A 26,834-nucleotide genomic window follows, 5' to 3' on the forward strand; every position below is an offset into this window, starting at 1 on the left:
ATTTAGCTGAACTGGGGAGAAAAACTCTAGGCTTGACAGCATGTTGTCCCTGAGTGGTTCACCCACAGCTGCACCTTTCCTTAGAGCAGCTGGCTTCAGCACCTCCTGGGACAGATCCTGGGAGAGAAAACCCTACTCTACACCTACAGAACAATTCCTGGTTCTTTTATGTAAAGCCCTGAAGGAAGATACAAGAGGCACAGAAATGGCTTGGCTCTCTTCAAACAAACAGCAGATGTCTTTATGCATGAGCAGTGTGTGGGAGACACTCTACAGCAAATTACAGTGCTACAGGGTCTGGCTCCATGAAATCAGAGATGGTATCCGGAGATTAGAAACAACACATGCCACTCAATTAGCAATACACTGGCTGCCAGACAAGCTCTAAGGCCATTTTCCATGATTGTGGGTCTTATCTTCATGCTACCTTCATGTTGAATGGTAATATTCAACCATCACTACAAATGCCTCTAACTAGAAGGTGTTAACAGTGGGCTTATCTAGTACCTACTCCTAGGAATTTGCCATCATTAGAGAACACACGGAGCATAAGCCATGATTGACACTCCACTCTCAGCTTACGTCCGATTAAAAGCTCAGCTATTCAACCCATATTCATGGCTATTTCTGCCATGTGTCCTTTGAGAAGCCACCACTGAGTCACCCATTTCTTCAGAAACGAAGAAACAAGAAGTTGATTTTCCGCCTCCAAATGAAGGAAATTCTGGGGTGTGAGATGTTTAGAAGGGTGCACAATAATTGCAGTGACATCTAGTAGTCCAGAAGGAACTAATAATGACTCTTGAGCTTCAGCACTGTAACCCCTGGAAGTGTCACGCTCCAGGTCAAGGTGTCCTGTCAAAACAGTCTTTCACTAAATAAAGACAATTTGGAGAGTTGGGCTGTAGGTTTTGTTTGTTACATATCACTATTCGGGTTTCCTTGGGCAGTGGAAGAGAAGAGTACTAAAAGGTTTCTCTAGCACCCCACAGGCTAGCGAGACAGTTTAAGACCTGACATCAAAGTCTCTATGCTTTACATCACACTGTAGTCACGATAACTGGCCTTCCTCACGTTTCTTTGACATTAACCAGATCAGATACAGCTATTCTTCACACTTCAATTGATCTCTTAACTTCCAGATTTTCAGTTTTCACTGTAGTATCATGCTACAGTTTTGTTTTATTCCCTTCGTACCTTACCTGTTAGTATTCTCCAGGACTTCAACCTTCTTACGCAGCTCACTATTTTCATTTGAACAAGTCTCAACTCTGGAGACAACACAAGAAAGAGGAACATAAAAAATCAGTTATTTATTAAACTTGCTTTCACAGAGATCTCTATCATCGTGCCTACATTTAATGAAAAGTTAAACCAACGAACTTTAGTCATAACCTTTAATCATACTTTATGGTGTAAAAGACATTGCAAAAGATACTACTGGCTGTGGAGCACCTGCTTACAGTGCTCAACTACATCCCAGCAGGTGCAGCTCATTCAGGGTGGGCTGTAACTACTTTTTGCCTCTTGAAATAGCAACAGCAAAGACCCTGCTCTGACTTTCTCTGTGCATCAGGCCATGGGACAGATACTTTAAAAGTCACAGAACGTGCTGTATTTATGTTGTTAGCAAGTATTTTGTGCAAAGGTGTTCAATGTGTGCATTTCATTGCTAGGATGAGGCACCAAGCAATTTAGTGAATGCCACTTTTCTGAAATCAGATTCTGGAATTTCAAGTTTAGGAAGGTCAATAAGCAAGGAGGATTCATTTCCAAGAGAGTGCTTATTTCCACACTGCCCCTGGAAACTCCCTAAACTAAAGTTGGTTATCATATGACATGCCACATACGAGGTCCAAGTGAAAAATATGGGACTCCTAAAAGTCCTAAAAAGACAAACATGATCAGTCAGAATAGCTTCAAGAAAGGAGAAGGTAAAGGGAAATAGCTTTGATATCTGTATGTATGTAGTGGAATTTCACAGGAGTAACTCTGAGAAAGCAAGATTCATCCATAAAGAGATAAGAATAGAAAAAAGGAAATTACATCAAGGATATCACCAAAGTTGGTACAAGGCGTTTAACAGATCCATCTGGTGAAAAGCATAAGAGAAATACTAGAACACTTGTCTGTTGAAAGGAAGATTAACTTGGGATATAAAACACTAATTGAGGGTTTGGCTCCTTCTTGCTAAAGGAAGCCGATGGGTCACATGCTGTTTTCCTGAGTCCTGCTTATTTTCCCAGGCAGTCTTGACTCACCCACTTCCTATTTCCGTCACCATCTGCACTAGAAGAGAGAATATATTCACTCTGAATCCACCTTTCCCTGGACACTGCCTACTCACTAGGCCAAAAGAATTGCATGAGGGGGAGGCCAATAGCAGATGGGTCTTGCCTTATTTAAGGTTTAAAGTCTTTGTTGGCATGTTAGCAACGTGTTGCAGGTAGACACAGTTATGAATGCAGCACCCCAACACACATACAAGCAGAAGCCAGAAAAAGGGGCTTTTCTCAGTCATAGCCACGAGATGGCAGCTGGCACTCTGTGCACAAAACAGTCCCAGCATCAACAGCTGGATCCCTTCCCAGTCCAGCAACTAGTGCTATTGGCCCGCTTGAAACAGGAAGGAGGCTGGCTTACTTTTTTTCCAGACTGTCCATGTATTCTTTCTTTTTTCTTCTACTTTCCTGGGCAGAGATCTAAGGAAAAAGGAAGAAAAACACCAAATATTTGCATTAAAAAAAAGCATTGAGATGAATTAATAAACTGGTAAAAAGCCCTGATGTTATTAGATTCAAGCGTCCATGCTGTTCTCATTTCTATTCCTGGCAAGCAAAGCACTGACTTGGTCTGTTTCCACATCCAGAAGCAAGACTGCTCCTCTCAATAGTAGGAAAAAGATCATTCCCTGCTCTTACAGAACTAACCTTAAAAAGTAAATCAGATTCATCTGGAGAGAATATCCCAGGACAAATACTAAAAGATGATCCCAGGACAATGCCCTGCATCTGGGAGAGGAAAAGCCCATGCATGCTTTAGAAAGCAGCTTGGTAGGAAAAGGCTTGGGGGTCCTGATAAACAAGTCAAACATAAGTCAGCAAGGTGCCCCTGTTGCAAAGGCAGCCAACCAGATCCAGGCTTACATTAACAAGATTGTAGCTAGCAGGTCGAGAGAAGTGGTTCTTCCCTTCTATTCAGCGCCTGCAAGACCACAGTTGAGTACCACATACAGTTTGTGGCTCTGAAATAAATACTTTGGATGTACAGAAGCAAGACCACAGGAGGATCACTGCTATAATAAGCATGCTGGAGCACATGACATATCAGGAAAGGCAGAGAAAGCTGGGTTTGTTCAGATTTAAGAGAAGGCTAAGGAGGGAATCCTATTGCTGTCTTCAACTATCTTGTGTAGTGAAGATGATGTCAGAGTCTTCTCAAGAGGCATACAGCAAAATGGCAAGAGGCATCAAATACAACTTTCAAGGGAAATTCCAATTAGATGTTAAGGATTCTATTTATTTGATTTTACCACAAGAGTGGCCTAATATGGGAACAGGTTGCCCAGAGATGCTGGGCACTCAGCACCCTTTGAGACAGTAAAACATGACTGGACAAGTCCCTGAGCAACTTGTTCTGAGCAGACCCTGCTTTCAACGCAAGGAGTTGGACTAAAGGACCTCCAGAGATCCCCTCCAATATAAATGACCCTGATTATACGACAGTGGTACATAAAATGCACAAGGTCACTTCCAAAAATTTTGAAAAAAATATTACAAGACTAAATTCCTATTCAGTGTGGGTAAATTTACACCTCTATCTGCAAAACCAGTAACACAATGCATCAACCATCAAACATGTGCTAATATTCTCTAGAACAAATGAGCTGCCCAGGTCTGAATAAAAATGCTTGCCTCCCTATCACTAGGCTCTTCCCCATGTTGGAAGAAAGAAAAGACCTGTAGGGCGTTTCACAGCCTTGCTATCAACCATTCATTTAAAGGTCATGGAATTCAGTGATCAAAAGATGGGGGCACTGAAATACACAGTCAGATTTTAAACATGAAATAGTGGAAAAGAACATCTTCATCACCATGGAAAGAATACAGAGGTCTTTGCCTACCATAAGGGTAGGATTGTACCGTTTGTAAATGGAGCCAAGCAACAGCAACTTGATACCCTGCTTGCTAAATACTCCATTGTTCATGTGTTCAGGTGTTCACCTAGACAGAGGCACACTGTCACAGTGACAGAGAATTTGATGGATGTGTTTAGGAACAAAGAAAAACACTTTATTAAAGGACATCTTACAGCACTGAACAGTACCACAGACCATTACTGCAGAATTGTTGCAGCGTTTTTTTAAAATGAAGGATGAGTAGGAATTACCCAGCAAAGCTAACTAACATTTACCTTGTTCTTTATTTTCCTGCGGATTTTCTTCAGCACTTTCTCCTCTGCTTTTGTCAGGGGCAGTTTGGTAGGGATTGGGTACCCCTCTGCTATCAGCGTCCTCTTCTCCTCCTCTGTCAGGATGAGTGGGCCAGTCCCCTGTAATTTCTGCAAGTGTCATAGAAATGAAATAATGCAACGGTAAATGCACACAGCCCTAGAGAAAAGGGTGTTAGGGAGGAGGGGCAGCAGCTTTCCCACTTCAGAGAGGACTCTGCCTACTAAAACAGCAGCCTTTTGGAATTGGGAATGCATGGAAGGGGAAGACCTTGTAGATAGGTTCCATTCAGAGACTGAACCTTTAGGAGAGAATTCCCTCAAAACAGTTGTTCTCGGCCCAGCTCTGCACACACTGAGGCCAACAGTAAAACTTTCCTTGGCTCAAACAGGGAAAGAGACAAATGAAAACCACTACTGGAAATCCCTCCCTGAAGATCACCACTTGCTTTCGACAAGACAAGGGGACAGATGCAGATCTACCAGGGACAGGTTAACCCAGCCAGGCTGGGCCCTAATGCAAAACACAATCCATGGTGGGAGAAACCTAATAACACTGTTGAACCCTGTCTCAGCTTAGAGGAGAGGCACACTGTTCTCTGTGGGAACAGAACAGACCAGTGAGCAAGAATCACTGGATCTGCAGTTTTGACCAGAGATGGATTCATCTAAAGAACAACAGAAAGTTAGCAAATCCATGGCAAAAACAGTAATTAAATTAAAAAAAAAAAAAAAGAAAGAAAAAAGGGAGACAGATAGATAGATGCTGGAAAAAGCCAGTCCAACTTACATGTGGCGCAGTCAGGAGAGGTGAATTGGAGAGCGCTGAAGCTGTGCGTGATGTCATTTTAGCCGTGGCTTGTAGCTGGATCGGGCTTGACGGAGGGAGCGATCTAGCCGGGCTCTGCCCTCCTTCAGAGTCACTGCCATGGCTGCTGGGAGGGGTTGGAGGCAAATGCAGGGGATCCACTGCTAAATGGCAAGCAACACACATAACACAAGGTTTTGAGGTGCTAATTTAAATTTCCACTAGAGCTGCCACCACCACTACCACCCAGTTTCCAAGACTAGGACTGTCTGTTAAAAAATGGACCAAGCAAAAGTGGCAACTTGGAAGATTTTCAGAGCATGCAGGTCTCCAAAGAAGGAATGAAACGCAGCAGCTATCTTTAAGTTCAACAGACAAAACAGGGCTCTGCGCATATGCTCCAGTCATTTCTACCTACACTTCAGTTTCTCCTGCAAATGCTTTGCGTTTTAAGTATAACCCTCCAGTATAAGTCCCCTGTCCCCAGGAAACCACATTAACAGAGGGGCTCTGAGCCAGCCTGCTTTCTCTCTAAAAACAATAGCCTCTCCTAACTTTGCTGTGGATTAAACGAATTGCCAGTATTTTTCAAGAGAAGGGATCACGTCCAAGGTGTTATATGAACAAGGAGGAGAGAAATAATCTGCCTCCTAAGGCCCTGGTTTGGCACAACTGGGAGGAAGGGACAACCTAATGACAGCAAAGGCTTTAATGTACTGATGGAGCAGGAGCAGCATAGGCAACCACCAGAGGTACCTCTCTCACACTGTGCTATCCAGGGCCATAAGCTAACTTCTACTGCACTTGCAGTCAGAAGAACCTGTGTTAGAATTGGCAAGCAAAGCGCCTATGACCAAATGGGTCTGGACAAGAGAAACAGGGCAATATCTCACCTACTTATATTACGTGGATAATTTAGCAGACGTCCAAAACAGCCATAACTAAGTCATTTTTTCTCTGAGGTAAATTTATAGCAATGAAAATTGGGAGTAGAAGATACAGGGCTGAATTTGCCACCTTCCACTTCTGTTATACTTTGCAAATTTGAGTTGAAAAGATCAGATGGGCGGTGGGGGAAGAAGGAAGAAAAATAGTAAGAAAAAAAAGCTATTATACATGAGTGCTTTTTGTCTAGCATCTTAACTCTAGTAGTTGCCAGAAGATGCACGCTTGAAAAACAGCAAGGCCCTTAATCCCACAAATTGAGCAATCGAATTTATGCCCTGGGTTGAGATATAGCCTCCCTTTTTCCACCTGCTACATCACTTGCTTCTCTCCCTACAGCAGTTCTACTTACCTACACAAATGAATTCACTAACTAATTCATTCATCAAGTGTTCCTAACTGAGATGCAGTTATTTGCTCAAATTTCAGCCCAAATATTTGGCTCTTTCAAACTTTTCTTGGTTTAACAGATTATGTGCCACAAAAACGTGTTTAACTTTCAGGGCAGGGATCATTGCTCCTCCTTCCTCATTTACAGATTAGTGCAAAGTGATCCTGGTCATTCTTAAAAACTCTACTAAAACTAATATGCTACAAAAAGACGGACCTAACTTCTAATTTCATATAAACTCACATCCTTGCTTTTGTATCAGAGATTAAAACAGTAAAGTTTCCGGTTATGCTCTTCATGCTTTCTATGCCTTAGTTAAGTCCCCTCAAACTGATTTCTCTTTTAGCCTAAATAATCTTGTACTTTAAGGATTCAAGCTCCCTCCAGCAACTGTATGATTATTAATATGCTACACGTTAAAAAAGGGATCATTTTCTTTGTGATGAGGAAGGAAAAAAAGAAAAAACACATAAACGGGTCAGAGAGAGGCTGGCTCTTCAGCAGCCTGAGTCGAGTCCCTAGAAGGCAATAGCTTCAGCCTAAAGATTAACATGGCAAGTGAGGAAGCCAAATATTTAATCAGGGTAAAGTACATTTATTGTGCATTCTGGTCATCTCCCCCTGCATTTTGAGTTGGTAATTAACAGACCTTCCTTAGAAGAGAGGTTCAGGAACTGATCCACTTCATGGGGCTCCAATTTAATCTCTGGAAGAACTTTCTGGCTCAGTGGTTTCATCTAGAAAAGAGAAATTAACAGCATGAAAACCCAAAGCATACCTCTTAAAAATCTTAATAGAAGGATACAAGGATGACTTCTCCATAAATGGAGAGGTTCCCTCTCCTCCTGCTCTGCTACAGGCAAAGCTTTAACTGCTTCACACTGTTTGCTAAACGAGACTACAGAGAATACTGCCCTGACTACTCCCACTATGGCTTTTCTTACTACTATATTTAGCTAAATAAAAGATTATGCCTCAGAGATGACATTTCAGACTGAAAGCTAGCATGCAACCCACTCAAACTACTTCTCTTAGCAACAGATCTGCTGCTAGGATTTGCCGGACCGCACAGTCTGTTTGAGCAGAGACAGAAACACTCCTGGCAGTGGGGGAGAGCCTGTTCAAGACTGTTGTCATATGGGAGCAAGAGCAAGGTGCCAGTCACTGAGCTCCAGATTATCCAACCCAAGTTAACTTCACAGTGTGGAGGAGCAGGAAAAGAGACAGTCACAGCTGACCAAAGTTTGGAAGACATCTGTCTTGCCCTGTTGACAGGGCTGGGGAACCTGGCTGCCAAGCTGTTGCTCAGAGTCTGCCTGTGTGCTACAGTCCCAGGCTTGAGGAAGTCAGTCTGGCACATCAGCATGTTCATTACAGCCAAAATCTCTCTCAATAACCTGTGTAACTAATCCATGCAATGGTAATGATCCACCAGCTAGTCCCAATATACTCTTTGAAAATCATGGCATCCCAAGCTACAGCAGGACTACATACCAGGGACAGCACATTCAGACTAGAAGAGAATTATGGGAAACTTGTGTTTAATTTTTTCAGTTTCTCACAAAATAATTTCTGTTGCACATATTTCTGATCCGCATTCGAGTGGAAACATTATTTTCAGCGTACATTAACTCCATCCAGCCTGGACCAACATTGCACCCTGGGGATTAAGAACAGTCATGCTTCTTCCTCCACTGACAGGGGACTCTGGTGAGCCATCAGCTGCTGCAGTTCATTCTCCTTAACCCAACCACAGCCAAACTAAGCCCTTGAGAATGCCCACTGGTTGTTCCAGCTGTGGTCAGAAAGGCATCACAAATGCTCCTTACAAGGCAGGCTGGTCTGGAAGTAGCAGCAGATCGAAATGTCAAAGCCTCACAGATCTGGCAAAAGTGACTTAGCAGACAAACAGGGAAACTCTCCAGTCATTTCAAGTAAGGAGTCTTGTTCTGATTAGGGGAAGGCACAGCAGCACTAAAGCAGGTTATTATGGAAGATACTTAACTTGTCACGGGCAAATGTGTTAGTCAGTTCAGGTGGGACTGATTCATTAGAAACCATTTAAATATTTCTAAAAACACCCGAGCCCCAGGCTTTGGGGCTAGCACAGAAGAGAAAATTGTGCATCCAACCATTAAGACCTGAAGATGCAGGTAAGTTTTTTGAAACACAAGCTCTTACAGCAGTAGTGGGACACCAGCGAACATCAAAAACCATTAAAGCAGACTGCAGTGCGCACCCTGAGTTGACAAGTTTTGGCACCAAGGAGGCTACACTGGTATGCAGAGTCTTACGAGAATCTGTAGCTAATTGTGCAGAGAGGACAGAAAGTCTGCAAGTACCAGGGCATCCATCTGTAGTTCAGGTTGTTCCCCCTCCAGCGACGTGGCTGTGACAGTGAGACTGACTGAGGGAGCAAGGCCTGATGTCTCGCACAACACTGGCTCAGTCTTTATTGCTGCTGGAGTAAGCTCTGTAGCCAGACACCATTCCTCATTTTCCAGGTCACCTGCCAGGGAAGGAAATTGGACACCACATGTTTAGGTCAGAGACAGAAAGACTACAAATGAAAATAATGTCATTCCTCCTCCAGAGAAGGGAAACAAACATAGAAGGCATTTCAGTCTATCAACAAAACTCTGCCCTTACTATTCAGCTCTCCATCAATGCAGACAACCATGCCATTTCAGGGCTGTAACCTAATCCTAGCCCCAGGATACAGAGAGGAGCAGTGAGGAAAGACATAGAGCACTAATCACTGCACATTGCCGAAAGCTGCTAACACATAACAGAACAAGACTAAACAAGCCATTGGGTAAAGCAGCCAGGGAGCCATGTCCCACACACGCTAATGCCTGCTGACTCAGTTTTATTCCTCCTTGTAGAGATACCATTTCGCCAGACTTCTGCTCCTTCTACTGCTTGCAATCATCAAGTAGCCAGAGTGGTGATACTATACTTCTAAGAACAAAGGATTTTTCACTCTCTCAACTTCAGAATTTTCCCCCCAAGGATTTATTTAGTAAGTATAAAAGAGGATAAAGGCTTTGATGATTTCACAGGACCACCACTGCCATTGTGATCATGCTAATTTCCTCTCCAGAGCCTCTGGAAGTCACAGCACAGGATGCATATTTTTACTGGCAGCAATGAAACATGCACCACATGTTGGCAGAATTGTCCCCTAGCCCCGCTTACTGCAAGCTCACTCATCAGGAGAAGTCATACAGCTTTTCACTGGACAAAGCTGAAAGGTTTGCCTTGCACTGTCAAGAACTGGGAGAAGATTGGCATAGTAAGTTGGTAGCTCCCCATTTCCATTCACGAAAAAGCCACTGTTTGGCTTGCTGAGAAGGGACTTATTCTCCCAGGTCTAAAGTATGATAGAGGATCAAGAACTTGGGAAGACTCAAACTTTAAAACAATTCCACAAGGCTATTAACAACCCCACTTAGAAAAAATAAAAAAATCAAATGCATTTTTGGCAGTTGCAATTCTGCCTTAAAAAAATTCCCATCCCTACTGCTAGAGTTCAGTCATAGAAGTTCTTTTCCCTTGCTGGAGAGTACCCTACACCAGCTGTACTGCATCCCAACAGCATACAGAACAGTCCTCTGCCACAACTCGTCAGTAGTTGTGAGAAGCACGTCCATTAAATCAAGCAGCTGAAATCTGAGGCCAAATATACATAAGAGAAGAGTGTTGATCTTTCCTTCAAAGCTTTCTCCTGTCTTCATACAGAGTATTTACTGCATATATGGAATTAAAGCAGAAAGCACGCACATACACCACACAGCTAGTAAACAGCAACAGAGCTTTGAATTAACTGCATGCTGCATCAACACCATAGGAGGCAGCCACGGTGCTGTGGCTGTGCCACCAGCAGTCTGCAAGGCGAACGCAAGACCCTTACACATCTGAGCATATCAAGGTGTTGAGATGCCAACAGAGTTCAGCTGCAAACAGGTAACAAAAATAAGAGCGGGCTTACAGCCTCCATGCTGCTGTCTGCCCTTGCTATTAAGACCACACACATATACAGCACACAGGCACTGGGCAGAAGCTGGGTGACTGGAAGAAGGGAGAAGCATGTACATCTCCAGTGCTAGTAATTACTTCGTGGTGGGACCTAACCTCCACCGCTGGCAAGCAAGGAGGTAATTTGAGTAAAGATACACCAAGGAATTAAAAATGAAAAATACCATTCCTGTAATCAGAAGCTCAAGAACAGTGAGCCCAGCTTTGCCAAGAGAAGTAACTGTACAGCAAGGGCTAAACACCGCATTTAAGTTTTTTGGAGAGCTTACTCCCAAAGCTTTCTGGGAAATGCAGAAATACAAAAATAGAAGTATTTATGAAAAAAGAGGTAGCATTGTTTAAATATTAACTCAGGAGAGAGGACATTGCTCTCTTTCAACCCTATCTGAGCGTCTCTACTCACAAACACGAGAGCACAGCTCCCTCCCTGCTGACTGCAATGAAATATTCAGTGGATCCCTAACTTGCTGTGTGTGGATCATTTTGGGTAAGAGCTTTAAAGTGGTATCTTTGCCTGGAAATCCAGAATCCCTTGGCAAATGCAACTTTCAAATGCTTGTTTGGATAACTTCTGCCAAAAACTCCCCCACATCGTGTTGTGCAGAGCCTCTGCTTGCTGCCTGTTGCACCTCTGGGTCGAGCTATACCACAGCAGTGCTATCGTCTGTAATCTACTTCAAACTCCCTTTGGGAGGGAAGGCTACATATAAATGAGACTTACCAGTGAAGCAAGTAATTAGCCCTGAACTTTCTGAGATTTGTATCATCATGCAAGTAGAAGAGAAATCTAGCCATGGGTGCCCAGCGAAACAGGGCATGTCCTCTAAGGCTGCACTCTGTGATGTTTATAACCTCTAATCCCCATACTCATCATGAGGATTCAGCTGCTGTAAAACAGCAAGATATGCTGGCCTTCAGCGCGTCATTTTACTCCTCTGGAACCTGACTTTGCTGATTAACCCGACATCCCCGCCATCACCACTTAGATCCGCACAAACTGCTCAGAGTTATTCTAGGCTTTAAAGCCAGTCTAACCAGTTTGTAGGGTTACGGACGGTTTTTAGCGACAGGAACACGCTGCATTTAACACGGAGATAACTTTGAAGAACTACATCTAACACTTTTTTGACACTGCCTTTTATGATGCATAGTGACAGCTGTCATTCCAGATGAACAACCGTGTGAAAGCAAGAGATGGAGCAACACACTGGTCGAATCCCACCTTGATACCCCCCTCTCCCTACTTTTTCCAAGCCCCTGTTACGCATTCACTATCATGGTCAGTGCTGTGCAACAAGTTACTTTTTTTTTTGACACATTCCAGCTTCTGAAGTCACCAACGATCTCTCCTTTGCTCCAGGAGAGCTGCAAGGACATTTCCCAACTCTCCTTTCTCCTCTTCCTGAACACAGTGGGTTGACATTATCTGAAAATCATTCCTAATTTATTTTTATAATAGCTCCTTAGCACCTTAGTCTACTCTGCCAAGCACTGTACTAGCAGAACAAAGCTGCAGCCCTTCTCCCAAAGCCCTTGACAATGTTGCACAAAACCAGAAAAATTTAGGCAAACAGGAAAAATTGAGCAGGCTACAGAATACTGGTCATACTGAGAGGCATGGCACACCCACCAAGACAACAGTATTTCTGACAGAGGGGTATGGGAAACCATGAGAGAGGTTTCATGGAATAATGAGAACAAGCAAGAAGGTGCACATGAAATACCAAAATGAGAGGACAATGGAGGCTGTCTCAAGGGACCCACTGGAGGAAAAGGGAGGTGTCCTCTCCAAACCAAGCGAGACATGCTGTAGAAAGAGCAGGTGACTGGTGTCAAGAAATTGAATGTGAGTGTTTATATTTATATTTGACATGATCCAGGAGGTACACCTGAACTATTGAGACAGAGTCCAAAACAAAAGGCTGAGAAAATTATCTTGGTGATGGTATTCTAGACAGATATGAATAGGCAACACTGCATTGCTAAGGTGAGACAAAATATGCTGCAAATCATTCATATATAGAGAGAAGAAAGCCTAAACAAGAGATTTAGCTATCCAAATGGCTAGGAAAATCCACATCCTCAAGATGGTCACTTCGACTGTTAAAAATCTCTTCTCAGGCTTCAAAGCACTGATTCCAAAGTTGAACAAGGGATATTGGCTGTCAGTCCCCTTTCCCAGCTGAAATTTCCTATAAACTTCAGAGCTCTATCGTGCAATGACTGTTTAGATGAGAAGCATTCCCCTCCACCTACCCTTTCATAAATCCGTGAATGCTAGGCATTTTGGCATGCAAAATATGTCTTTTAAGGTGTCTACGCAGTACTTAGCAAAATCCCAGCTAACACTCTGTGTGTAATGCACTAGCACTGTTAAATTCCACACACAATATTAACTGAACATTAATGTTGCAAAGCACCCAGGTATTAAGAAAAACCTATGAAGGTTTAATTCAGTGTACTTTTGCACATTATATACACCTAAAAATAGGAATGTTTTAATAATGTGTTCAAACAATTTCTCTACAGAACCTGTGCCATACCCAACAAGCAGAATGCACGGCACTCCCCTAATTAAGGAGCTATTCCATGTTTTGTTATTCTCATTGTCTCATGCACAGCCTCACCTGTCCTTTACCAAATACAATTCAGCTTCTGTTCCCACAGAGCTGTTTAATTCCCTCCTAGGGAAACGCTTCACCAGCCTGAATTAATTTCCATAGCAGTCCTGAAAATTCAAGTGAGCCATGGAGAGATTAAGGCCAAAAAGTATCTAGTAATTTAAAATGGCCAACTGGAAACAACTAAAATTGGATTTTTCAGATGATTTAGCACTGTTGTTACACTTTATCAAAATACAGTATGCATTGAGTTTTCAGGTGCAGCTGTAAGCATCTACCACTTCTGCAAGTTAAACGTTAGTTTCAGATCAAGCATCCAAAAAACCCATTCATCACAGCAACCCAGAGTGTGACACATGCATCTAAGATTTTATCTTCTGTGTCCAAGACTAAAATTACATTTCTTCAGAAAGCTTTTATGTGCTGCTTCTGTCATCAAGCTTGTCCCACTTTTCCTGCAGACTCTTGTTTAGCAGGCATCTTCCACTTTCTTTTTTAAAAAAACAAGGCAGGAGCCTTACGAAATGCCAAAGTAAGTTCAATCAGTGTACTTAGCAATGTTCTCATTGATAGGAAAAACTTTAAACAAGTCCTCTTCTTTCCCAGCTGCACTCATCACAAGTCCAGCTTGGTCCCAGATACGACATGCAATATGTTGTAAGATGCTGTGTACATGATAACGCAAGAGAGGAAGCTCAAAATGGGACATAATTCCCTCAGTACTGTAAGTATAAGCACTGCATGTCATGCATATCTACAGCAAGGTGTCCAAGTAGCAAACAAGCTCTTTCTGTCCTCTGTCTTTATTTCAGAGGCACTAATCCTGCCCCAGGTTCCAACATCTGCAGTTAAGATGAGCAATGCTGGTAGTATCTATTCAACATACCACAAGTGGACATTCCCTGTTCACTTTCCTTTTTCCAGATGACTACACCTGAAAGGGAAAAGGCTATGAACATTTTGTACAATGAAAGCTTAAGATCTTTAAAGTCCATTATGAAGACTGGGTTACGCACAAGTGCTTGGTTTTGGGTGCACAACACACCCAAGTCAACTTCTCTCTGTCCTGCACACTACATACATTATGATGATAGTTTTCAACAGAAATGGATTTTAGTGCTTCTCTAAGCATCGCAGCTGTAGCAATAATCAGTATGTGTGATTTAGGCATACATGAAAAACACACAACCAAGAAGGGCTGTGTTTGTACATAGCAGAATTAATATATGCTACTGCTGTGTTTATTGAAAAAATTTAATATATCTGTATTTATATAGAGATATAAAAAAAATTAAACATAGTCTCTTAATGACACCATGTGCAGCTTTCTAGGACACTCATATTTCTCTGAAGAATGGCAACATTTTGCTTCTTTCCTTGCTCCATATAATATTATGGGAAGGCAGGGTAGGAAAAGTGGAAAATAAGGTAAAAAATGCTTACTTCAACTGTACAGTTTTTTTAATATCAGAGTTTCCAGCAAATTTTGCTTTCCTTTTTTTCATTATTTCTATCCAACATTATTCCACCCAACTAATTCTTCAATCTTGTCCAACATACCACCTCCTTTCCTGAGAAAAAGTAAATTTTCTCCAATATAGACTAAATTTCACCCTCTGTGATAGATGCACAGAGGAAACAGAGCTTACAAAATAACTAAAAAATCTCCCTTGCTCCCCACATTCTTTTCAGCACTATTCATTACAGAGTTTAACAGAGGCACTTTTTGCATGGATAACCAAGTTGCATCAGTGAATTGCTGTGTATTTTTAATAAATGTAATTAGAGATGCACTCTGCATCTCTCCTCACCGCTCCCAAGTACAGAGAATGCAAGTATTCAGAGAAACAACATGATTTTCACCTTTTTTTCCCCTGCAGTAAAAAGGAAGACAGCACCACTAGGTAAACAAACATGCATGAGGGGTGTACCACTGGACCTAGGGGAAAAAAACAACCCCATACCACCATTACCACCATGACAGATGGTAATCACACAGAAAACAGATGCATGCACAGCATGTCATTTGCAAAAAAGCCTACAAATAAGACCTGTAGAAGCATCAAGGGATACCCTTATCTGTATAAGCAGAATGAAGAGGCAGCTCTCACCTCCTCAAAGTTCACTGTCCAAGCAACAGATAAAACAGTCAGAGAAACTTAAGACGACCACAACAGACTACCGGGCAAAGTGAGTTGCATGGGTATCAGAAAAAACATCTCTGGACAGGGTAATGCAAGAAGATCCCTAATGAGTCAAACTGTTCTCCAGCCAAGAGTATTTAAATAATACCCCTCTTCAGCTGTGTCATGGATTTGAGCAAAAGGGCTTCAACCAATTCCTTTTGATCCATGACAGACCTTGTACTGCCATCACGAACCATAAGGCTTGGATGCACAGCCCGCATGGCTTCTGTACAGCCGTGCCATGTACAACAACATGCAGTCTCAGACTCGGCTCATCACATGTTAATAAGACACTTTGACTCAGATGGTGCTTAAACTTGCACCAAGGGTCCACATTTGTAAAGCTGTATTTTGGACAAGTGTTTGGTCCTTTCCTGGATCCTACCTCTGAGGTTGTCACCCCTGTACAGCTAGCAGCAGGATCCAAGGGTGCTTACTAGCTCTACACCACAGAAATACAGCTGCAAACTGGGAGCTGGCTAACTGCAAGGGAAAAACAACTCCTGGAAGAGGCTCACAACTTGTTTGCAGGGGAAATGGCTGCTCACTCTCTGTCAGCGGAAACACCTCACCAAGAACCCGAAAGGGCCTCTGCTGATGCACAGGTTCTGGGCATGCTGCTGGGCATGCTGCTCGCAGGGCAGTTCAGCGTCCTCAGCTCTGCAGTCTGAGCCTTTCCAGCCTCCCAAAGGCAAGTTGGACCTTTCTGGAGGAATAACTGCTTCCTTGTCTTCCCCCTGGGCTTGCACTGTTCTCAGTGCCCAGCTCTGGGCTCACGTAACACGCCATGGCAGACACAAGCCCCGTTTATCATGCCTGAAATGCTCAACTCCAATGCCACTGCTGCTACCCCCCTTCTCCTCCATGAGGTGAGAGCCCACATTCATCGACAAACAGTTTCTCTTACAGATTTTCCAGATGGCATTTCCCCCTCCCAGCGTGCACACACACTCCCACCGCAAATAATGAAACTGAAGCCCTCGAAACAGCCTCGACAAAGGAGATACTGTTTGACTACCAAACATTGGGGTCCTTTTTAAAGTGCCAGGAAGGGAAAATTAAATAAATGGGCAAAGATGAGCAGCAGCGATACACAGTAATCACAAAGCATAGCAGAAGTAGCCTTTCTCCTAACAAAGGATCACCAGTCACACCGGCACCCCCCCCTTTGAGTGGCACAGAGTCCATGTAAAACCCACAGATTATTTGTACCACTATCAAAGTTATTAAGATAGAAACAAGGACACATTTTTCTCCCATACCTAAACAATCAGGGTCAATACCCTCTTTCCTGCAGGGAATTTGACAGTTTTCAATCAGAATCATCTTGTCACATACAACCAGCCAGGAGATGTCTTGGGGTTACAGGTTCTGCTTTAACCTCCCTTCAGACTAAGACTTTACACAAGCTTAGCTATCAGTTGGGATACTGTCCCTGATGTTTTTAATTATTTTGCTTAGGGGTATAAAAATGTTATTTTTATAGCATTGCCCTTTATATACATGGGAGTGGGGCACAGACTAAGATGGTAGCTTGCATTTACAGCCTTAAAGCTTGATACTATTAAATGTCCTGTAAAAGACTATGTTTTGTGTTTGTTTTTTTTTTTTTAAAAGATATGTGAAAATTATCCACAGAAGCAGTGTTCAAATAAAACAGTTCTCTCTCACCTATCTGTATTTTTCTCCCCACACCCCGTGTGGATGTTGTGAAAGGCATATATCTATTATGGCAGCAATCAGGCTTTGACACACATTAAAAGGACTTGATGCTCACAGCGCATAACTAAGTGAGCATGAACTCCCAGTGCAACACTACGGAGAGAATGAGATCACTGGTTTCAGAAACAGCAGGACTGGAAGTAGGAGGAGCATTCCCCTAAGATGCATCATTAGGGAAACTATTCCTGCGAAATCAGCTCCTGTGGTCACTTGACACAGAGTTTTGAAAAGGAACTGCAAATGTCCCTTTGTTTAGAAAGGAACTGCAATAGCTCAATGTCCAGAAGAGAGCCCCTGTAGGGAAACACCAAGGAAGTGCAGTTCATTTAAACTGTATCCAAGCAGAAATCAAGAGGGAACTTAATCACAGCCTACAAACACCTGGGGAAAGAGGTTTCTGAGAGCAGATGGCTCTTTACTCCAGCAGGAACAAAGGCCATAAGGAGATTTCATATGTGGAACTGGAAGCTAAAGGAGGTCTGACTGCAAATAAAGTTGTCAATTATTAACAGTAAGCATAAGTAAGCACCAAAATGCCCACTCTAAATCAAAACTGACATTTTTCAGACACACTGCTGCCCAAGTAGAAGTTACAGGCTTGATTCAGAGTGACCTACTGAGATTTTGGACCTTGGACGTGTAAAAGTTCAAAAGTCTTCTCATCCTTTAAAACTGCAGATGCTGACAAGGTCTGACTGCTACCCTTCCACATAAAAATCACCCACATACAGGCTATCATGACCAAATGGCTTCCTTCTCATTTCCTAAATAAACACATAAAAATAAAAAACCCACACAGAAAAAAAGTTGCGTTGGAATGTGCTCACAAAAGTTATCAGTATGGCTTTGACAGCATCTTTTCAAAACACAAGTGAGTTTCTTTGTCCAGTTCCATTTTCTTTAAAGTCAGGGCAGAGGAGGTTCCATGTTCATTGTTCACATTTTACTGATTCAGTATTTGGAGAAAAACAGACAGAAGCAGGACAATGCAACCCTCTTTATATAGAAAGCCTATATAAAAAAAATAAAATTAGGATATATAATATAACCTACTATACATAACAAATATATTATGACTTATATATATACACACATATATTATTTGTTTGTATATATATGTATACATATAAAATATATGAAGACCACCCTGAGCCTCAAGCCCACAGGTGCCTCTAGGTGAAGAGACAGCACATGACATAGATTACTGCTTGTGGTCTCCATACATAAGCAAGCATTTTCCTGTACAAAGCACTGCCTGAGATGAGGGCTGGATTTATCATTGACAGGCTACTTGCCCTGGAGAAGTGGGAGCCATATACAATGATTTTTGGGGTTTTGTTTGGTTTGGGTTTCTTGTTTGTTTGTTTTTTTCTTTTTCAAACCACGTACGGAGATAAGAGTTGAAGCTTAAAAGGAAAATTTGGGTTTTAAAAGCACATTACAGGAAAAAATAACCTCAGCAGTAAAAAACCCAGTAACAATACAGGTTATATTCTAGGGCCAGCCCCAGTTTTGGCACAGCTAAGCATAAAATAGAAACATACCATTTCTGCAATCAGTCTGTCAAACCTTTAGCCAAGACAAGCCGCTTCAAATCCAACAGTAACTTCAAAGCATTCCTGAGCAGGAAAGCAGGAACAGGAGGGGCAGGTGGGGACCAAGACTAGTCTCAAAAGCAGAGCCCTCAGGGGATGGGGAAAGGAACGCACCCAGCCACCTGGCCACGTTTTGAGGAGAGAAACCATACAAATGACTAGTTGGCTCTCCACTGTCTGAGCCCCACCAGGCTCACAAGCTAAAAAACACACACAAAAAGCAAACACATGCCCACTGCAAACCAACCTCTATCACTTGAGCTGATCCAGAGGATGAAGAGCCTCGCACAGACGCTGCAGCCTCTGCCTCCACATTCCTGCTGCACACCAGCCCCTCAGTATTACTTGCACTTGGTTCTCCCCTATGGATCTCACACATCTCTCACAAGGAGCAGCCACTGTCCTAAAGTTTGTGCCTATGGCTGATAAGATGAAGCATCGGAGGGCAGGCAAGGACCCTACGCTCCCATCTCAAGTCACACAGGAGGCTAACCATAGTCCCTGCTGAAACTTGGTTCTTGCCTTGCTCCTGGCTGTCTGATCCACAGGCCTCCCATTCCAAAAGGCTACAAAGACTGGAAAAGTGAAGACAGACATGCACCAGCTGTAATAGAAAATAAAGCTTTTTTCCCTAACCGTTTACAACTGTCAGAAGTGAACCTGTGCCCCGAAAGGCTCTGATGTGCAGCAAAAGGTCTCCCTTACCCATCAGCCCTATTCCCAGCCTCCCCTCCCACCTTCATTTCCTTCCAAGAAGCATTTTCCACTTCACAACTACCCACTGTGCTTCTTCGCAGCTACTCTGCAGTTGTCTCAAAAAACCCAGGGCTCACAACTAGAAAGTGGAAACCTGCTGTGAAAGAAACGGCAGCGCAACTGGTGCGGCTCATCGGTACCTGGGATGCAGCCTCCTTTTTCATGTTCCAGCCTGGAGCCCTCCCCAGGCCAGGTGCCTTAATTCACCAGTTCAGGCAAACAAAAGCGCACGATCAGCCAGCTGCAAGCAAGCAAGTCAGGCCTATAAATATCTCTCTCTAGTATCTTTAGTCTTAAAAGTTTATGCAAAACTGAATATAAGAATAGATTCTCAGGAGGGAAAAAACCAAACAACTAAATGCCAGACATCTTGCTCACATCTGCTTTAAAGTACTGACTCTTGCCAATGCTTTCATAGGCTGGAGATTTAGGGACTGATGCGTTCAGAGACCCCACACTAGCAACAACTTGCGACTTATTCAGAAAAGTTCTTCTGCACAAGGCTGGGGAAATACCCTCAATACAGTGAAGTCAGAAGAGCGAATAACTGGGGAAAACCGGTGGTGGGACCTTGATCTTATGGCAGCATACCGGTGCCAGCACCAGAGGGCTGGGACCAACAGCTGGGGTCACCCTGGGCCCACACAGCCGGCAGGACCCTGCCCCAGGATGGGCCGGGCACCCCCAAGCGTCGCTCCTGCCCCTCCAACAGGCCCGTCACCACGATAGCAAACTTCAGGTTTTAAGGCTATTTTTAAAGGCAGAGAAGTACGCTTCCCTTTAGGACAACAGACTCGTGTGCTACAAGCCACCCCCGTCCCCCCTCACGGCAGGCGGCCTCCGTCTGGCAGCGTACCGCTCGCCGCCGGGCCGGGCCGGCACAGAGGGCGGCAGCCACCTGCCTGCTCCTGGCACAGAAATGGCACCCGAGGGCTGAGCAGCTGATTAGCGTTACACAATTAACACGCACTGAGTTAGAAGTGACACGGGGAGCCAGCTTGCATCTCAGTATACACCAGCACGTGGCACCCAAAAAGTTGCCTTTGCTGAAAGGAGTTTGCAGCTCCAGGTCACACTAACAGAGCAACTGCTGGTGTGACAGCGACAGTAAGACCCGTAACAGCCGCCATTTCCCAGTAGGCATTATCTAGCCACATGGGCTAAAGGGCCTAGCCCTAGAAAATCCTGGGTTTCCCCCCCCCTCACATTTCCCCTGCCTTTGCCTGCCCATAAACGCCCACTGGCCTAGGAGGGGATGGCAGTTTTGTACACCCTGGAAAGCAACCCGTCAGCGCTCATTGCCAGGACAACTGCCAAGAGTTACAAAGAAGAAACATGACATTACTGACTTCATTGCAAAGCAAGAACAAAGCTTGTTTGCCACGTGCTCTGTGCACACCACCAGGCCCTTAGTCCTCTAGAGCTAAGGGCGAAGCTCTGAAACAGCATTCAGAATGAGCTTAACTGCTCTGTGCCATCCTCTTCCTCCTCGCACTGCTGCTGACTGCAGGCACGCAGGTCCACAGCACGTGTGTCCACGGCACACATGCACACACACATGCAAGTGTCATACATGAGCCTCCTCACTAGCCTGCTTCTAGTCCCAGTCCTGCAACTCCAGGGTCCTGCAGAATCATGAAGCCTCGCCATGGAAAAACCATCAAAACACAACAGCTGTTAAGAGCTCACCAATCTGCCCAGTGCGGTGGTTATTTGGAGAATGTAAATTTTTTGCACGTTCTTTACATAAGTCCCTCAGCCAACCTCATTTCTCAGCCCCTGCCACTCCACAAAACCAGTCCCAGTTCCTCAGCAGTGGGAGATCGTGCTGGAGCACATGGACCATCCCCTCCGCACCCTGTACCTCCAGCTCCCCAAAAGGACACTGATGCTCCCAGCATCTGTCCCCTTACTCCACCAAGGGGACTGGCATTCACCAGAGTTTTCAGGAGCACTGTGTACCTCCACTGCCTAACAACAAAGATGCTTTTAATCTCCAGTGTCAAACCCTGCAGTACTACCACCCAAAAAATCCCCCTCTCCTGCTCTCATGGACTCAAGGACTGAAAAATCATCAGGGTGATGCCTTTGAATATCTATCAACCAGCCATGTTAACTGTAATTCTGCAATTTCCTCAAGTATTTCTCTGAGTTTCACTGTTTTGAAGTCAATAGGTATTGAAAGGTCGTGAGCGTGATTCCAGGGTTAAGATTAAATAAAATCCCAAACACCAAGCACAACTCCTCCTCCTCCTCCTCCTCTGTTATGAAACACTCTGCAGAGTGAACACAAGATGAAATGCTTTCCATTCATTTTCTATTTTTAACCCCACTTGTTAATGTTCCTTGGCTTTTTAAAACATCATTTGACTAAAGCTCTATTAATTACCCAGTGGTCTCAGCAGTATGAATTTCTTCAGGATTTTTCCCCAAAGGAAACTCCCCTCACTTTTAACCTAGTTTGAAGCTTCTTCCTGTTAACTTCCAGAGAAGCTTTGTTTCCGAAGTTTCTTCTGCTTGTTTCTCCTGCTACAATTAATATCTTCTGTATGTATTAACTTAAAAATACGCACTTAAAACAGTTAGGAAATATAAAATGGGAAGGCTTTATGTAGATGATGTTTCAAGAACATCTCCAAAAACCCTGCCCCACATTGAAAAGCCTTCTCACAGGTTTTATTAGTTGTCCTCTTGTGAAATCTCTAATAGACTGCATCTTGTTTTAACAGAGTGCTTTGGACTACAAAACTGTCAGCCTTTGAAAACTCATGTCCTGGTGGATCTTCATAAACAGCTTAGCTTGTTAATGCTTAGACATAAGCACTAATCTCTTTCCCTTTTATTGTGATGCAGCTTAGTATTCTACTGCTTTTCACTGTAAAGCTAATGTTGAAGACATAAACCAATTATTAGGAGTCAAAGTCTGCCATGGTGATTATTCCTAATAGCTACCAGATATTCATGGCCTTGCTCCTCCACCAACCACTAGCTTTTATCTTGAACTCCCCCTCCCAGCAGGCATCTTCACGCCAGAACAATCAGGTTGGATCTCTTCCTCTCACCATTCCTGCACTTCCCTTTTTTCCCCCCTCCAGATGTTTATAACTGCTGAATTAAAGATAACTGCTAAAAAATGCAGTTGGTTTTCATTATTTTCTATGCATCACCATTTCCTACAACCACAGAATCTATAAAATTGCAGTTATGTCTTCAGAAGGTCACCGATAACTTCTTGATGGGCATTATTTTTTTTCTTTGCCTTTTTTTTATTTTCTAAAAAGGAAAAAAACCCCTAGGACTTCAGCAAGACAGGTTCAGCAAGACTGGAACAGCACCTGAAGTTACATTCCTACGCGTGTATTTAGAAACGTAAATACGATGACCTGGTTTTCATTTTGGGATACCAGAAAGCTCCAGATACTCCCTACTGAAAAATAAGTGTAATTTTAAAAGGTTGGTTGGTTTGTTTTTAGTAAACCTGAAGTTATGTAGCTTCGAAGGGACCTCTGGAGACCATCTTGCCCAACTCCTCATTCAGTGTATGGCCAATTTGGATCAGGTTGCTCAGGGCCTCGCCTAGCTCAGCTTTGAATATCTCCACAGATGAAGACTTCACAGCCTCTCTGGACACCTGTTCAAATGTCTGACCCACTCTCATGGTGAAAATGATTTTCCTAACAACCAACTGGCATTTCCTTTCTTGCAACTTGAAACCATTACCTCTTGTACTATCACTGTGTATCTCAGAGGAATCGAGCTTTGTGTTTCTCTGCACCCTTTCATCAGATAGCCATAGACAGCAATAAGATCCCCCCTTTGCCTTTTCTCCAGAAGACCAAACAAAACCCACCTCACCCTCTCCTTACATGTCACGTTCTACAGTACCCAGACTTCATGGTGGTCCTCATTTGACTCATTTGGTTTATCAGTCTCCACTTATCTTCAACAACCACAGATTCAGGCACATGTGTATTTCTGGCCCTTCTCCCATTTCTTTTTGATGGGCACTTTATTTCTAATTCAAAATGTTTACAGTGCAAACCTAGTAACTTCTGCTGAGCGCAATTTCCCTGTCTATAGACAAGTTTCTTTATTCACAGTGCCTGCAGAGTTAAACAAATCTCTTCTGTGACTTCATTGTAGTTATATCAATTGGCAAAGAGCATTCATGTGCAGCCCTAGTACATCATCATGCCACCAGGAACATTTCATTACTGCATCATCACGACAAATTAACAAGGGCTCAGTGCGTACTACCTTCATTAAAGTTGTCATCGGTGGAGATGTGGGTCAAGGGAGACTGGGGTCGAGAGTCCCCACAGAGGGAGTAGCTGTGTTCTGCCTGGATGAGGGGTGCTGGGGACGCTGGAGACAGTTCCACCTCCATTATTTCATTCTTCTCAGACAAGAAGGGATCATTCAAGAGCTGGCCTAGGACATCGGGTGAAAACTCATCCAGGAACTCTGTGAAGTGCTGTGGAGATAAAAACGGGGGGAAAAAGTTTATCTCCTTGCCTGTCTGTCATGCCAACAACAGGAGAGCATTGATCAGAACAATTCCAGTATCTGCACCGGGCATCTGTGCCAGTCAGCAGCAGGATCTACCAGCCCTGCTTAACAACCTCCTACTCCAATCACTACTTCAAGCTGAAGAGCTAAAGCTAGAACAAAAGTCCTCTCAGAGGCATACATTATAACAGAAGAGCTTGTGATTAACTTGCAATGAAAATGGAAAATAGAAGCAGGGTAGTCACATCCTGAAGCAGCCTCCCCCCCCCCCAAAAAAAAGGTACTCACTACAGCATGCCACTAAAAATGGGAAAGCACATTTCACTCAGACAGTGTGAAAGATACTGCAGGATTTATCACCAGAACACTCTGTGTGTGGAATAGAATATATTGGGTTAATGTTCACTGAACCAGAGAAGAAAAAGGAAATGCACTCAGACACAGACTCTGACACCACATATGACTATTTTAGCTGAACAGAACATACAGCACACTCTTAGGAAAACGGGTCCATGCACGTCCCCAGCCAAGCAATTAACACATTTGCTATAAAACGGGTTTCCTGGTTGATTTATCTATCTATTTTAGAAGTCACATTCCATCTAGGACTAGAGCCTATATCCAGCTTCTAGGCCCCAGAGCTAAAGCTCCTGACAGCCAGTACTAATTACCACTTTATCTGTTACACTTAATTCATTCCACTGACAGCGCATGTTATGGCTGTATGTAGTAGGATAACTTTATGTTTGTTTCTTATTCAAAATGAGCACAAACCAAATCTTGTGATCTACTTCCTTGAGACTCCAATGCAGTTCCCATCAATAGCCAAAAACTCTGCATCTCTTTTTGATTTTGTTTCCAACGTCAGAAGACTACATCTTTGACAGACCAAGAAACTGCATTGCAAGAAACCATTCCTGCTCATCTCGTTCTCACAAAGAATTCTATTTTTGTACAAAAATACTTGTACAAGGAATTGTAACGAGCTTTTCCAAACAATCAGGCATTATCTACCATCTTATATAGGAGTCTTTGTCAATTGGAGCATGATCCTACAAAAGTCTAAGTCTGTTTGATTTGCTCTGTTTTTGCAAGCAGTATTGATCTTGGCTCTTCGTCTTGCTCTCTCCTGCAGAAACAAACACTGAATTCAAGATTTGGCTTCCTGTAGGCTAAATTAAGAATCAAACAAGTCAATATTGTATAAACCCATGAGGGAGGCGGTGTGCTCGCAGCCCCATGCACGCACATTTCACAGCTCCAGCGGCACCTGTGGCCTTGAAGCCTGATGCTGGAAAACACTGAGCACAGCCGGCTCTCACAGTCCCCTGGAAGTTTGAGCGCCTCTTCCAAGATGCTCACGAATGCTAACTGTGCCTTCTTTCAAAATTAATAAGGCTTCAGTCAATTCTGACTGACACTCAGGAAAAGAAAATATTTACTAAACATAAGGCAATAAAAAAAGGACCACAGTTGCTATGCTGGAATAGCAAGCTAGCTCAAGTAAAGCCTTTACAAATGGCAAAACAGATTTGTAGCCTCATATTTACTTACTTTAAATGATAACACTACTAAACAAACTCTCAGATGACTCAGCAAGAGGGTCATGACCACCTTAGAAAGCCTTGTTTATTTTAATTTTGATACCCAAGGACTTGCTAGCACTTCACATCCAGGGCTGTCTCCCAACATCTGCAAGGATAAAAGTATAAACTGCAACTCTCCACTATGCAAAGAAGAAAGAAAAAGGATGCTCAAGACTAGTTGAACACCCTAGTGCATCAATAAAGACACTGAGTAAAACAAGGCAGGCAGCCATTAAAGTGTAAACAAGGACAGAAACGCTTCCCAACCATGACAGAAGTCAAGGATGAACTTATTAAAAAGCAGTGCCTTTCTTAGGGACAATTTTTTCCCCACAGTCTACATACTTCTTTTCATTTGAGCTAATGGTGAGAGTCAATTATATTTGTTTGCATATTTTCCTAAAGCTGGTTAGAACATTTCCCTCTTTCTAATTCTTGCATGCATTATTCTGACTGATGACTAGCAGGTGCTGAAATAGGGCTGCTACAATATTTGTGCCCTGGTTTCTACACACAACTACTTCATCACCAGCATCATCCAATCTGAGGATGTCATCCTTGACAATATCATACCTAAGTGTTGACTTAGTCTGACACTACTTAGATGTTCTAATTTAACAGACTCAACTGAAAGACAAAATGACCACAGCTACTCAGCTATTTTTGGCAAATTCACAAATAAAGATTTCTATTAGCCTTCTGTCTATTACTGCTTTGATATGGAAGAAATTCATATCAAATGTTATTTTACTTCTTCCATTTGATTAAAATTAGGTACATTAGACTTTTTTTTCTTTTTTTCCCTTTCTGAATGGGGAATTTTCCTAAAACCGCTTGAGGAAAAGCAAAGAAGGAAACAAACATTCAACTTCCCCAAACTAGAGAGAAAGAGGACCTTGGGGTGGAAAAGGATGTTCAACATGTTCATCAACATCTGTGCTTTCTCCTTTCACATGCAGCTGCAAAGCAGCAAGCTGTGAGGAAGAAAAGAATTTGCATTTACAACAGAATTGTCTGATAGCACATATAAATGGTCAATCAGTTTTTAAAATTATTCTCTAGTTTCATTATAATTTTTAATCTTATTTTTAATGGTCTGTGATACAAATCTGAATACCAGTCAATAGAGAAGACTCAAGTGATTGCCACAGGTCAGACTGCACAGCTACCTAACTCTGGAAACAGAGAATTTTAGGGATCTGGACTTTTTCTCACTCGGTGATTACAA

The 26,834-nt window shown here is 43.0% G+C and overlaps 1 protein-coding gene across 1 annotated transcript in view; it reads right to left on the bottom strand.

The window, feature by feature from the left end:
• The window catches only part of CREB3L2 (cAMP responsive element binding protein 3-like 2), a 37,783-nt gene extending 13,050 nt beyond the window's left edge, over positions 1-24,733 (bottom strand). Inside the window, exons 1-8 of the mRNA XM_010566349.1 lie at positions 24,692-24,733; positions 23,769-23,985; positions 8,936-9,102; positions 7,243-7,330; positions 5,240-5,421; positions 4,414-4,560; positions 2,644-2,702; positions 1,203-1,271 (exon numbers count right to left, since the gene is read on the bottom strand). Coding sequence (XP_010564651.1) covers positions 1,203-1,271; positions 2,644-2,702; positions 4,414-4,560; positions 5,240-5,421; positions 7,243-7,330; positions 8,936-9,102; positions 23,769-23,985; positions 24,692-24,733 — 971 coding nt within the window. The remainder of the gene's footprint in view (positions 1-1,202; positions 1,272-2,643; positions 2,703-4,413; positions 4,561-5,239; positions 5,422-7,242; positions 7,331-8,935; positions 9,103-23,768; positions 23,986-24,691) is intronic.
• Positions 24,734-26,834: the final 2,101 nt, after the last annotated feature.

Source organism: Haliaeetus leucocephalus, unplaced genomic scaffold (assembly GCF_000737465.1).
Source record: "Haliaeetus leucocephalus isolate CR32 unplaced genomic scaffold, Haliaeetus_leucocephalus-4.0 Scaffold206, whole genome shotgun sequence".
Lineage (NCBI taxonomy): Eukaryota > Metazoa > Chordata > Aves > Accipitriformes > Accipitridae > Haliaeetus > Haliaeetus leucocephalus.